At 50.0% G+C, this 13,019-nt stretch overlaps 2 protein-coding genes across 2 annotated transcripts; both read right to left on the reverse strand.

Moving 5' to 3' along the window:
• Positions 1-698: 698 nt before the first annotated feature.
• Positions 699-1,653, reverse strand: LOC120747807 (zinc finger protein 22-like). Its single transcript, XM_040053852.2, has 2 exons — positions 1,578-1,653; positions 699-1,391 (listed from the first exon to the last, which is right to left on the reverse strand). The coding sequence occupies exons 1-2, from the start codon at positions 1,627-1,629 to the stop codon at positions 889-891; spliced, it is 555 nt and encodes a 184-aa protein (XP_039909786.1). The 5' UTR covers positions 1,630-1,653; the 3' UTR covers positions 699-888.
• A 6,117-nt stretch (positions 1,654-7,770) lies between these two features.
• On the reverse strand, positions 7,771-11,175 carry LOC120747806 (olfactory receptor 14J1-like). The gene is made up of 3 exons (XM_040053851.2): positions 10,989-11,175; positions 10,264-10,353; positions 7,771-8,750 (listed from the first exon to the last, which is right to left on the reverse strand). Exon 3 carries the CDS (start codon positions 8,725-8,727, stop codon positions 7,771-7,773), a length of 957 nt encoding a protein of 318 aa, XP_039909785.1. The 5' UTR covers positions 8,728-8,750; positions 10,264-10,353; positions 10,989-11,175.
• Between the last annotated feature and the right edge of the window lie 1,844 nt (positions 11,176-13,019).

Genomic DNA, 13,019 nt, shown 5'->3' on the forward strand with positions numbered 1-13,019 from the left:
CCAGGGCCGTGGGACGTGTCAGTGTCACACCTGTGTCACAGCCTCACCTGCTCTGGCCCCTCTCACAGGTGGGGTTTTCAGGGTGCCAGGGGCTTGGCAGCCACTTTGGGGCTGCACTAGAGGCTGCAGTGGCTGGGGCTGGGGCAGTGACCATCCCAAAACCACCTCAGAAACCTGGGATGCACCAAAATCCCTTCAAGAATGTGGAATACCCAAAAACTCACTCAAGAAGGGGTTCCCCCTCCCTTCATCATCCCAAACCTGTGGCTGTCTCATTCCAGACTTCACCACACCCTCCCAATCCCCACCCAAACCCCTCTCACACCTTCTGGACATTAAGACCCCCTTCCCAAGCCATATTTCCCTTATCCCACCCCTCCCAATCCCCATCCCACCCATCCTGCCCCACCCAGTGCTCACCTCACCCCTCCTGATCTGCATCCCACTTTGCCCACTTTACCTCCTTCCAACCCCATTCCACACTGAGAGACTGAGGAATTAAATAATTTTTGGTTAGGATTAAGTAGTTTTCAGTGGCAATGAGTGTTTTTGAGGTGACAGATCAAACCGTCTTGTCTCTTTGAGGGTTAAGAAATGGAGACAACCACACCAAAGACCCTCAAATCCTCCCAAGTAACACTCCGAGTCCCAGATTCTTTAGAAACACAAGTAAAAAATGAGGATTGAGATGGCTTTGATGAATTTGTTGATTCTCAACCCAATTTTACTGGTTTTAAAGGGAGGAAGATGAATCAAAAGAATATTAGGGACCACCAAACTAAAGGACCACCAGCCCAGTGTCTTCCCAATGTGGGTCCCCTGATGGGGGATGGAGTTGGAGCAGTGCAGGAAGCTTTCCCCACAGTCAGGGCACTCGCAGGGCTTCCCTTACGGGTGCCTGCGTTGGTGTTGGCTCAGGTGAGACCTCTGGGTGAAGCTCTTCTCACACTGGGGACACTCGTAGGGCCTCTCCCCAGTGTGGATGCGCTGGTGCCTGATGAGGTGGGAGTTTTGCTTGAAGCCCTTCCTGCAGTCGGGGCAGCGGAAGGGCCTCTCCTCTGTGTGAATCTGCTGGTGGTGTAGGAGAGTGGAGCTGGTCTGAAACCTCTTCCCACACTTGGGACACTCGTAGGGCGTCTCCCTGGTGTGGATGATCTGGTGCTGGACCGTGGTGTTGCTCTGGCTGAAGCTCTGTCCACCTTCCTGGCACAGGGTGGGTCTTTCCTCCTCGTTGCCCCCTGGGATGGGTTTGGAGTCCTTCCTCCTGCAGGGTCTCTGGCGCTTTTTCCCCTGATTTGATTCCTGTGCCATGGAGCCACTTAAAACAGCCTCTTCCATGAGGTCCTGCCATGGGGATTTGTCCTCCCTGGTCTCCATCCTCAGCTCCTTGTCTGGGGGAGGAAGGACAAGGACAAGATGAGATTTGCCTCCATGCCACAGGGAAGGGGAAGGAGATTCTCCCAACACATCCCCAGCAGGACGGCATTGGCAGCGGGGTTGTCCTGCAGCCGGGGGCCATGCTGGGCTGGGAGATGGAGCAGGAGAGAGGGGGAAAGGGGCACTGACTTCCTCCTCACCTGCCTGGCTGTCCTGGGGCATCTTCCTCTTCCTCACAGCCTCTTCCTCCATCCAGCCAAGGTTTGGGAATGGGAAATCCTGGTTTGGGCAAAAACAAGGGATGAGTATGTTGAGTTTGAATGTCCCTCTGCTCAAGTCCATCTCTACAAGTCACCAGACATCTAGAGTCCCTAATAGCCTATCAAACACCAAGAGCAGCCCTGAAAATTCCTTTGTGGAGTTCCCTGTCTCTGGTCTCCCTGCCTTCCCCAGGCTGCTGAGAATCCCAGGAATTTGAAAAGCTCCCTCCTTTTCCATTTTCTATTTAGGAATGCTGGGGATTTTGGGGTCCCAGGGTCCCTTCTCCCCTTATTCTCTGCTTTGGGGTGCAGGGGCTCCAAGGAGTCCCCCCTGCCCCTCTCCAAGCTGTTGAGGGTCCTGCAAATTGCAGCACTCCCCCTTCTCTGGGTTCTTGGGGGACACAGGGCTCTGCTCCTCCAGGCTGCCTCTGCCAGCAGCCACCACTGGGACCCCCCAATGTCACCCCAAGTGGCTTTTTCCACCCAGCTTTGGAGTTCTGGGATGCTCGGTTTCCATGGGCTGGGATTTAGGAATGGGATTCCCCAATTTTGTGCTCCTTCAAAAACCATGCCGCTGCTCGCTGCTCTCCAGCCTCCTGTGGAAAGTACAAAAGGCAAAGTTCATCATAATGTGAAAGAACTACATCGTGTTATAGAAAGGTTAAGAAAATATGTCGAGCACAGGAGGTGGGATACTCATTTTGGGTGTTCACCTACTGTCACAAGTACCTTGAACAAATTGTGTCATCCCATCAGTGTCCTTTTGATTTTAGTTTTAATTTGTTTTGTTTTATCAGCAATTTTATTCATTATGAACAGTAGAATGATGAAACGGTTAACATGGTTGACATCCATAATTAATGCTCATAACCTGGCAGACGTCCTCTCTGCTATGGACATCCCCAAGGCTATTGACACAAGGCAAATATAAAATTTGAATGTATTGCTACCTCCGCTGAGGTGTAGTGACCTGGTTCAGGAACGACACGGCAGCCACACCCAGGCTGCTCGGTCCATCAGCTCACAGACACCAGTGTGGTGGACGGCTAATGGCGTTTATTAACTGGTTACATGGAGTTATAAAACCTCTGTTTGCTACATCACATCCGTCTGCTTACGTTACAAGTTAGGTATTGCTTATCTTATCAAGGACACTAACCAACTAAGAGTTGAGGGAGGGGTTCTGTCTGCCCGTACAGCGCGATATCTTCCGACCGCCTGTCCCTAATCTCCCACATTTCCCCCCCCTCTCATGACTAAATAAAAAAGTATAAAAGTATAAAAGTATAAAAGTATAAATGTTATAAAAGTATAAATGTTATAAAAGTATAAATGTCATAAAAATACAAAAGCTGTTAAAGTTAGTATAATAGGATACAAAAATAATATAAAATGTTAGTAACAAACACACTTCACGATAATTGCATGCGTTCGACAAATAGGATGTCGACTTTCTCTAAACGTCTTCTAACAAACGATACTAACTTGTTCAAAATGCAAGGCCTAAAAATCAATGTCAGGAGTATCATGGTGAGAGGGCCTATTAGGGTGGGAACAAGGGTGGCTAGCCATGGGGACTGATTGAACCATGACTCGAACTATCCTTGTTGGGCCTCTCTCTCTCTCTTTCTCTGGGCCAGTCTTCCTCTCAGTTCGGCCATGGAGTCTCGCACGACTCCGGTGTGGTCTGCATAAAAACAGCATTCTTCTCTCAAGGCAGCACACAGGCCTCCTTGCTGCATGAGCAAGAGGTCCAGTCCTCGCCTGTTTTGCAGGACGACTTTTGAAAGCGAGGAGATAGATCTTTCTAGAGAGGAGATGGATTTTTCAATTCTCAGTAAGTCTTCGTCAATTGTCATTTGCAGCTGAGAAAGTCTTTGATGTTGGGTCACGAGAGCTGAAACACCTGTGGCTGTGCCAGTGGCTCCTAGGCCAAGGAGCATTGCAATGGTTATACTTGTCATTACTTCTCTTTTGCGGAGCAGGATGGTTTCTTCTAAAAAACGATACATTTCTTCTTCTTGGTGATACAGGACTCTAGGAACAATCAGAACTTGGACACAAAAGTCAGCAAGGTTATTGAATTTGCTAAGGTACACACAGGGAGTTATTCTGATTTGTTGACAGACCCACATTCCTGATAGGAACGGAACTGCCCACTTGTCAGTCTTTTGACTAGGTTGGATGAACTCAGTACAGATATTTCCCATCTGCTTTGCTACGGTTACACTGCTAAAGCACTTGCCTCGGCCTGTGACTTGACTCAGGGTAATTTCTCTCCGGGGTGTGTCCCACTTACAGTTGTGTGGATTGTTTGCTGCAGAGTATTCAAAAGGAGCATCAAGGGCGACACCTTCATAAAAAGGAGGTTCTGCATTATAACATAACCAGCATGATTTTGTAAAGTTTGGATTGGATTGGTTCAATGACAAAAAGGTAGCATTTAACACACTAAGAAACAAACTGTAAGGATCTGACTTAGGTTTTTGGTAGATAGCTAAAGGACTGAATGAGGAAGAGGTGCTAGATGTGGCCTCTCTCCTGTGTCTGCATGCTGTGAGAATCTGATAGGGTTTGAATGATTGGGGCACTGAAGGTGGGAGTCTGATAATTTGCACGTTTGCCCAATTTAAATGCCTGGCTGCATTTAAAGCATGCCATTTTTATCTTCTTCCAGTCTGTGAGGGGAGTTTGTTCTGACTTCCCCTCAGCCCAAGTAGAAACATTGTTGTTACTGATTTTATATACTGTTATTTCTTCTTTGTCAGAGCCGGAGTCAGAGCCGGCAGCAGAGGACAGGCTGTCCCAGTCCCAGCTGAAGTCCGAGTCAGAGCCGGAAGTCGACTGACTGCCTGCTTCCGGGCTCTGGACCCTTTTGGTCGGGCTCCGACCCGGCCCCTTTCCCTCAGGGCTGGGCCACTCCTTCCCCCTGGGCCTCCTGCACCTGTGCTCCCCCGCCTCCTACTGTGGGAGCTTCTTGCCTTAGAAAAACGCGCTTTTTGGCAAAGATTGGCTTCAGCTTTCTCTTTGTGCTCTCCTCCCTTTTTCTGCTCGCGCGCCCCTGCGTTAGCAAACGAGCTCTCTTTGTTTTCAGCACTATCTTGAGGCGCATAAGGTGGAGGTCCCTCCCCCACTTTTTCAGCATTCCTAGCTTCTTCAGCTAGACCGTTGTAAAATGACTGCATCTGTTTTATCTCTTCAGTGAGCGGCCTTGAGCCCAGGGGCCTCGAAGCAAGCTCTTGACCTTCTGATCCCGAGCCCATACATTCAGCCAAACCGACTTCATCAACACTCTGAGCATTATCACTAACATTCAGAGTACATTCTTTTACATTTTGAAAATTCTCAACAACAGTTCCCTCTGAAAAAGTTTGCGTTGCTGCTGCGATACCTAATTGGGGGGAAACCTTTAAACAATTTCGCGCAGCTCTCCAGGTGTCTTGTTCATGCAACGCCTTCTGTAAAGATTTTACAACCCTTCCCCATGCTTTAAGATTTTTCCCTGAGCTGGAAGACATTGTGTCTTCAGCAAGAGCTTTAGTACATTGATCCCAAACATCTGGGTGGAGGATATCCACCGGACGATCAATAATACTAAGTTGCAAAAGCCTCGTCACTGCGAGGGTAAAATCTTTTGCTTTACAATCAATTCCCCACTGCTTATGAATCTGAGAAACGACCTTCACGAGAGCTTCCATCCTCTGCGTGGGTCCGGAGGCGTCCCTCCCACCGAGCTGGACCAGCCGCTCGGCCGTCGTTCACCCGTCCAGGCGACTCCCGATCTCCTGGGCGACTCCCAGGGTTTTCGGCACCACTTGTTACCTCCGCTGAGGTGTAGCGACCTGGTTCAGGAACGACACGGCAGCCACACCCAGGCTGCTCGGTCCATCAGCTCACAGACACCAGTGTGGTGGACGGCTAATGGCATTTATTAACTGGTTACATGGAGTTATAAAACCTCTGTTTGCTACATCACATCCGTCTGCTTACGTTACAAGTTAGGTATTGCTTATCTTATCAAGGACACTAACCAACTAAGAGTTGAGGGAGGGGTTCTGTCTGCCCGTACAACGCGATATCTTCCGACCGCCTGTCCCTAATCTCCCACAATGTATGTTTTGAAATTATTTTCTTTTGTAATCTCGGGAAAATAACTTTTGATTTTTAGTGATTTGTTTTAAAAGAATTAATTAATACTGATTGTTATAATTGCTTTGATTATTTATGATCTGTTTAATAATTGTTGGAGTCCAGGGCATTCCTTTGGTTGCCCTGGAGGGTCAGGGACCTGGGCAGGGGGGTCTGGGACCCCAGCCCAGAGCTCAGAGAGACACTGGCTTTGATTTCTGTCCATGGGAAAAACTTCCTACACTGAGAGAAGGTTTACATGCCACAAGAATGTGAGAAATAGTAGTTTAGCTTATCACAGAATGAGAAAATAATAGTTTTAAGTTTCTAGCATTGAAGTGAATGGGGACAAGATGGAGAATCTGGGGCGTTGTCTCCTTCTCCTTCTCCTTCTTCTTCCCTCACTCCATTGCTGCATTGACGTGGCACAAAGTAGTTAGTGAGGATTGGGTCAAAGTAAAGATGACCTTTTTAGTAATAGTGATAGACATTGGTAAGAAATAGTAAATAAGAAATACGTAGTAATTAGTATAAAAGATAAGGACAGCCCAGCTCGGGGGGAGACGTGAGGAATCCATGCAGCTGCGAACATCTTGTCGGACTCCGAAAAAATTGTAAGATAAGAAACAATAAACGAAGTATGCAACCTTGAAAAATCTAAACCTGAGAACTCCGTCTCTTCCTTCGGCTCGGCTCGGAGCTGTGCAGGGGAGCAAAGGACCCTGAAACCACCTCAATGTTAGGGTAAGCCCCCAACAAATAATTAGATATTTGTTTATTGTTTCCTTTTCCTTTTCTACTTTTCCTTTCCCTTCTCTACTTTTCCTTTCCCTTCTTTCTCTCTCTCTCTCTACATCCTGTCTCTGTTCTTTGGGATATACTACCAATGTTGACGAGTCCTGAAGACTTCGCAAGGACACTATGAAGATCCCTTAAAGACAATCGTGAGCCACGGAGTGGTGTAAGAGTCGGTCTGAAGTTCCCCTCATTTGCCTCACAATCGTCATAAGGACCCCGAAGACCCCACTGGAGTTCTGGCCTGCTCGAGGTGGATGCTTGCCAATCATCCACAGGTGCATTTTCCTGTGTCACCACGCCATGGTACACTGGCTTTGAGGAGTGTAATGGCAGTTCTGTACCTGAAGATGACACCTACTTCTCGCTCATGGCTTCATGACAATAGCCTTTGAATTTCCCCACCTCTTGGCCAAGGGAACTTTCTGGAGTAACTTTGGTGGTCCACCACGGAAAATCCTTCATCTGCTTCACAACCATGATGACAGACAGAGATCAAAGCCCCCTTCCAAGGACTGAGATTGAGACCCCTGTATGAAGCCCCTCTCAAGGACTGAGTCATGAGACCCCTACAACCTTAATACAGGGAGTGGGGGCTGACTTAACCAAAGCGAGAAGTTTGCCTGGAGATGGACCAGGTCGTTGTGGTCGTTGACCAAGAAGACAATGGCTCTCGCTTACTGCTAAGAACATGGACTACTTGTTCCTCCTCGGTGGCTTCAATAGGTTTACCTGTTCCCCCTCGTGATTGAGGACTATAATAAAAAACCCTGAGTTAACCAGAGATTTTGAGAGACTCTCCCTGACGTGACAGGCGGACCCATCGACTGGACCACGAGGACTCAGTCTCCATGTTTGGTAGCTATATCCCCCCTTTCCTCTATCTCTCTTCCTCTATCTCTTTCTCTCACTCAATCCCTCTATCGCATTTGCTATGGTCAATCAATAAAAGGTGCATTTGTTTTAATGTTGAAATCCCCTCTGTGTTGTGTTTTACACTCAGAGATCAGTAAACGAACCATCACGACCCCCACTCGTACGAGCAGATCGTGACAAAGAGGCAGACAGGGAATTCAATAAGGGAAGATGATTACATTTTCAGTGTGAAAATGACCACAATGTAAAAGTAGAAAAGCCTGTCCCCCCACTTCCAGCACGACTACAAGCTTTAGAATGCAGGCTGGGCATGTAATGTATTACACAGTGAACGCTATGCAGAAGAAAACAGAAAAATTTTAACTTTTGAAAAAGATCCAGTCATTGCTTTCATCAGGGCAGCCTTGAGCTCCTGGTTCCTCAGGCTGTAGATGAGGGGGTTCAGGGTTGGAGTCAACACTGAGTACAGAACTGACAGGGCCAGATCCAGGGATGGGGAGGAGATGGAGGGGGGCTTCAGGTAGGCAAACATGGCAGTGCTGACAAAGAGGGTAAGCACAGCCAGGTGAGGGAGGCAGGTGGAAAAGGCTTTGTGCCGTCCCTGCTCAGAGGGGATCCTCAGCACAGCCCTGAAGATCTGCACATAGGAGAAAACAATGAACACAAAACAACCAAATGCGAAAGACATGAAAAACGCAATGAGGCCAAATTCCCTGAAGTAGGAGCGTGAGCAGGACAGTTTGAGGAACTGGGGAATTTCACAGAAGAACTGACCCAGGGCATTGCCATGGCAAAGGGGCAGGGAAAATGTATTGGCTGTGTGCATGAGAGCATTGAGAAAGGCACTGGCCCAGGCAGCTGCTGCCATGTGGGCACAAGCTCTGCTGCCCAGGAGGGTCCCGTAGTGCAGGGGTTTGCAGATGGACACATAGCGGTCATAGCACATGATGGTCAGGAGGAAATACTCTGCTCCAATGAAGAACAGAAAGAAAAAGGCCTGTGCAGCACATCCTGTGTAGGAGATGGTCCTGGTGTCCCAGAGGGAATTGTGCATGGCTTTGGGGACAGTGGTGAGGATGGAGCCCAGGTCGGTGAGGGCCAGGTTGAGCAGGAAGAAGAACATGGGCGTGTGCAGGTGGTGGCCGCAGGCTACGGCGCTGATGATGAGGCCGTTGCCCAGGAGGGCAGCCAGGGAGATGCCCAGGAAGAGGCAGAAGTGCAGGAGCTGCAGCTGCCACGTGTCTGCCAATGGCAGCAGGAGGAAGTGGCTGATGGAGCTGCTGTTGGACATTTGCTGTGGCTGCACATGGGGACCTGTTCATGGATAAAGGACAGTGACAAGTCAGCAGAGGCTGCTTTGAGCCAAACCTGGGCCATTCCCTGTAGACTGTCCTGCTGTGACTCACCCACCCTTGTTCCTGCTCTGGGAAAACCTTCACCCAGGTCCCTGCCTGAGCTCCAGTTGTGCTGTCTGAGTGTGCCACGAGGAGCCAGACGTGTGTGGGGGGGCTTTCCAGGAGTCATCCCTGCCCTGCTCCCCTGGGTGTGTGGCCATGTGGCAGAGGGACAAGACTGGATATTCAGGATTTGTCAGTGGAATCACTCCTAATGCAGAAAGGCTTGGTAGCATCTGCAAACCCAAGTCTAAAAGAAATAGACAGAAAAAGTTGGTTTAAGGAATTTTTTCCAACCCCCACATCATTCCTTGTTCTCTGAGGTCAGAAATCCCCAGCATTTCTGCTGCACTCAGACTTTGCCACTGAGAGATGAGAGGCAAAGGATTCCCTGTGGCTTAGGGAAGGTGAGGGGCTGGATGGGCTTGTTCCCAACTGCCCTGGGTTTGCACCTTTGGCTGCAATCAGAGCACAATCACACTCCTGTGGAACCCTGGGATAAACCAGACCCTGCCCAGAGCAGAGGGATCCCTGAATGTCTCAGCCTCTCCAAAGGTCTCTGGACAAGGGCTCAGCACCCCCTTCTGCCAAGGACACTCACGGCTCCCTTGGCAAACCCAACAGCATTTCCTCAGGTCTGGCAAATCTGCACTTCCCTGTGGGACATTCAGGGAAATCCAAGGGGCTCTGGCACAGATTTGCAGCCAGGAGGGCAGCTCAGAGCTTGGAAGGACACAGCAAGGAGATCCCTGGGTGTGCCCATGATGGGATCAGCTCATTCCCCTTTCCCATGGACTCCTTTGCCCACAGCCCCACAGGTCACAAGCAAACTTGGACACCCCATTCCCATGGACACAGCTGCCTGGCAGCAATCCCAAGGGCAGTGCCTGACTCAGCTGCTGCAAATGCCAGAGCCTCCCTGAGAGCACCAGATGACAGTGACAAGATCAGGGGAGGGCAGAAACAAGAGAAGATGTTGTGGTGCTGTGCCTGGGAGGGCAGGGCACAGACAGCCGGGCACTCAGGACAGTGTTCCCGTAGCCAGCTGTGCACGGCACCTCCCACACACCAACAGTGCCCTCCTGCCCCCAGCACTGCTCTGTTCAGCCCCCTCTCCTTCCCTGAGCATCTCCCTGTGCCTGGACATTTCCCTGCTGAGAGGAGCCTTGTCCCTGCCAGCGCTCACAGAGCCCATCCCACCCTCTGTGCCCTGGGCCCGGCCCTACAGAAACCTGCCTGTCTGCAGGGCCCTGCCTGGGGCAGGCTCTGTCTGCAGTGGGCAAGGGCAGCTCAGGAGAGCCCTGCTGGGCCCTGCAAAGGTGATGCTGGAGCTGTCCAGGGCTGAGGAGTGGCTGAAGGCCCTTTAGGAGCCTCCCAGCAGAGAGACTGACCACCCAAAGTTACAGTTCTGGAGTCTCTGTAAGGAACATTACTTTGATGATCCTGTGTGTCTTTTTCAACTCAGAAAGTTCAGTGATTCTGTGATTTCAATTCTTGTTCTGCTTCTCTCATCCTCTCGTTGCCTATAATCAGAAGAGAAAAAAACCTCATGTAACAGTGTTATAATAGTAAAGTAAAAAACAGACCTTTATTGGATGCTTCCAGGGGTCCCTGTGGGGATGGGGCATACCCAGTCCCTAATTGCAACAAGGTATTAAGATTGATTAATTAGGATATTTAACAGGGACATCCAATAGAGATTCAGTTGCCCCAGTTACACAATCCCTGGGTCATCCAATTGGAGCATATCCAAGGGCTTCTTTGTGCCACTTTTTTTTATGACTGCTCACACTCCGGTAAAAAAACAAATTGTTCTCCTTTTAGGTTCTCTTCCTGATAGTAAGACTATACAGTATTTCGGGAATGTAGTGAAAAGGTCAGGTTATTGTTCTAAAATCTAAGAGAAACGGTAGGAAGCATACTGTAGTTAATTAAGGATTATACTTATCTAAGTATGAAATAGTAGTTGAATAAAGTTAATTAAGGCTTATAGATTTATAACTATATAATAGCAGCTTACAGAGCTATGAATATATGAAAAATGTATAAAAAGCAAAAATCTTTTTGTCATCATCCCAACTTTCCCATCCTTCTCCAAGCAGGAAATTGAAAACACTCTCAGGAAATTTCCTGATCTTTACAGCAATCCCAGGCTTACCTTCTTTTGGCAAGTGTCCTCCGGAGCTGTGCCCAGGCTGGTCTGGAGCTGGGAGCAGCCCTGCCCCACTCAGCACCTCTCAGCAGCAGCACCTGCCCTGCTCAGGGCGGCTCCTTCCCCCCACAGCTTCTCCCCAGCGCTGGCAGCAGCTCCCCGGGCCGGCTGAGAGCTGTCCCTGGCAGGCAGCAGAGTCCCTGGCCCAGCACAGCGCCCTGGGCTGCAGCACCCTGCTCTGCAGGACAGCCCTGGGCACCCCTGGCTGCAGCCCCGGCTGCTCAGCCCTGCAGCAGAGCCTGGCAACAGGGAGCTGCCCTGTGCTGTGCCTCGGCTGCTGCAGCAGGGACACCCAGCCCTGCCCTAGGGCCACATCCCTGCCCTGCAGCACCTCGGAGAGTCCTCCTGGAAGGGCCTCAAAGCTGTGGGATGTGCCAGCTCCAGGAGATCCCTGCAGGAGCTGCAGCTTCTCTTCCCCCAGCCAGAGAGTGACTGTTCCCAACCCTGTGAGGATTTCTCCTCTAGTGAGCCCTGAGTGAGCTCTGCTCTGTGCTGCCAGCCCAGGCTGAGTTTCACCCCTCTGTGCCCGTGTGCTGTGCCCGGGCTGGCTGCAGGCAGTGCCCCAGCCCTGCTGGGCTGTGCTCAGGAGCTGCTCCTGGGCAGAGCTGTCTCTCTGCAGCGCTGCCCTTGCCAGGAGCTGCCTCTGTGCCAGGAGCCCGGCCCAGCTCAGCAGCACAGACACAGCACAAGGACTTTAATGACCCTCTCGGGCTTTGTGCTGAGGCCCTGAACATCAGTCCCTGAGAGGGAGCTGAAGAAACCTCTCAAGAATTCCAAGTCAGAATCCAACTCCAAAGTTTCTTAAAGTTTTAATGGGTCCCACTGAGGGACAGGACAGAGAAAGTGTCCCCAGGCCCCAGGCAGAGCAGAGAACTGGAGGCAGTGATGACAGGTGGGGACAAAGAGAAGCCAAGTCTTGGTGTCCTGGGGCACAGCAGCCTCTGTGCCACCAAGGGCTGTGAGGAGACACCTTGTCCTGAGGCCCTGGGGCCTCCTGGCACAGCCCCAGCAAGGCTGGGCACTGTCAGCCCCTTGTGCTGCCCTCAGCATCCCCCTCACATCCCAGTGGCCTCAAGGATCTGCTGGAAGGAGTCCCTGGGGAGCCTTGGTCAGCAATGGCCCTGGGGGGCTCCTGAATGCTCCCAGGGACTGCAGGTTTTTCAAAGGACTTTGGGTTTTGCTTTTGCCTGGGAGTCTCTGAGAGGTTTGTGTAATCATGGCCTCCAATTATCTGCTTTAATTAGTCCCTTGAGAGACTTTGTAAGAACAACGCTCAGTGGGGCTCATTAATACTACAAGGTACTTCAGTTATTTTAAGGTACTTGGTGTTTCCCTTTTAAAACCGACTCTATGAGAAAGAGTCTGCAATCATGGCCGAAATTATCTACTTTAACAAGTCCCTTGGGATTCTTAGTCAGTATAAAGACTCAGTAGAGCTCATTAATTCTTCAAGGTACTCAGGATTAATTTAAGTACTTCTTTTTGCCACTGAGTCTCTGAGAGGTTTTGTGCAATTCAGGCCTCCAATTCTCTCCTCCAAGGAGTCCATGAGGAGTCCTTGTGTTGGGGATGGACCTTAGTGTGACCCATTGATGCTTCAAGACACTTTGGGTTTTTCCTCTGACTTTGATTCCTGGAAAGGTTTGTGCAATCTCCTCTCAGGTCCTGAGGTTCCAGGGCTCAGCACCAAATGCCCCACAGGGCTCATTAGGACCAAGCAAGTCCTGACAAACCATGGCTGTGACTTGATTTCCCTCTGGTCTGGTGCAGTTCATTAGGAAGTATTTTTTCCTAGAGTTATGGAGAAATATTTCAAAGAGCTTCTAATCAGTCCACTTTCCTATTTTTAAGGGTGCATTTTTCCCTTGAGACCAGAGGTGATTTCACCATTCAGTGACTGATATTGACCCAGGCTCTCTCCCAAGGAGATCTGGCTTGGTCAGAGAAGCTGTGACTTGAGGTCTGACCCAGCATGGA

Source organism: Hirundo rustica, unplaced genomic scaffold (assembly GCF_015227805.2).
Source record: "Hirundo rustica isolate bHirRus1 unplaced genomic scaffold, bHirRus1.pri.v3 scaffold_205_arrow_ctg1, whole genome shotgun sequence".
Taxonomy (NCBI): Eukaryota; Metazoa; Chordata; class Aves; order Passeriformes; family Hirundinidae; genus Hirundo; species Hirundo rustica.

Excerpts from the sequence above, each read along its gene's own strand:
- LOC120747807 (XM_040053852.2), bottom strand. The coding sequence starts at position 1,629 with ATGGAGGAAGAGGCTGTGAGGAAGAGGAAGATGCCCCAGGACAGCCAG. Across the intron at positions 1,392-1,577 it reads GCCCCAGGACAGCCAGGCAG|ACAAGGAGCTGAGGATGGAG; the intron begins GTGAGGAGGAAG and ends TTCCTCCCCCAG.
- LOC120747806 (XM_040053851.2), bottom strand. The coding sequence starts at position 8,727 with ATGTCCAACAGCAGCTCCATCAGCCACTTCCTCCTGCTGCCATTGGCA.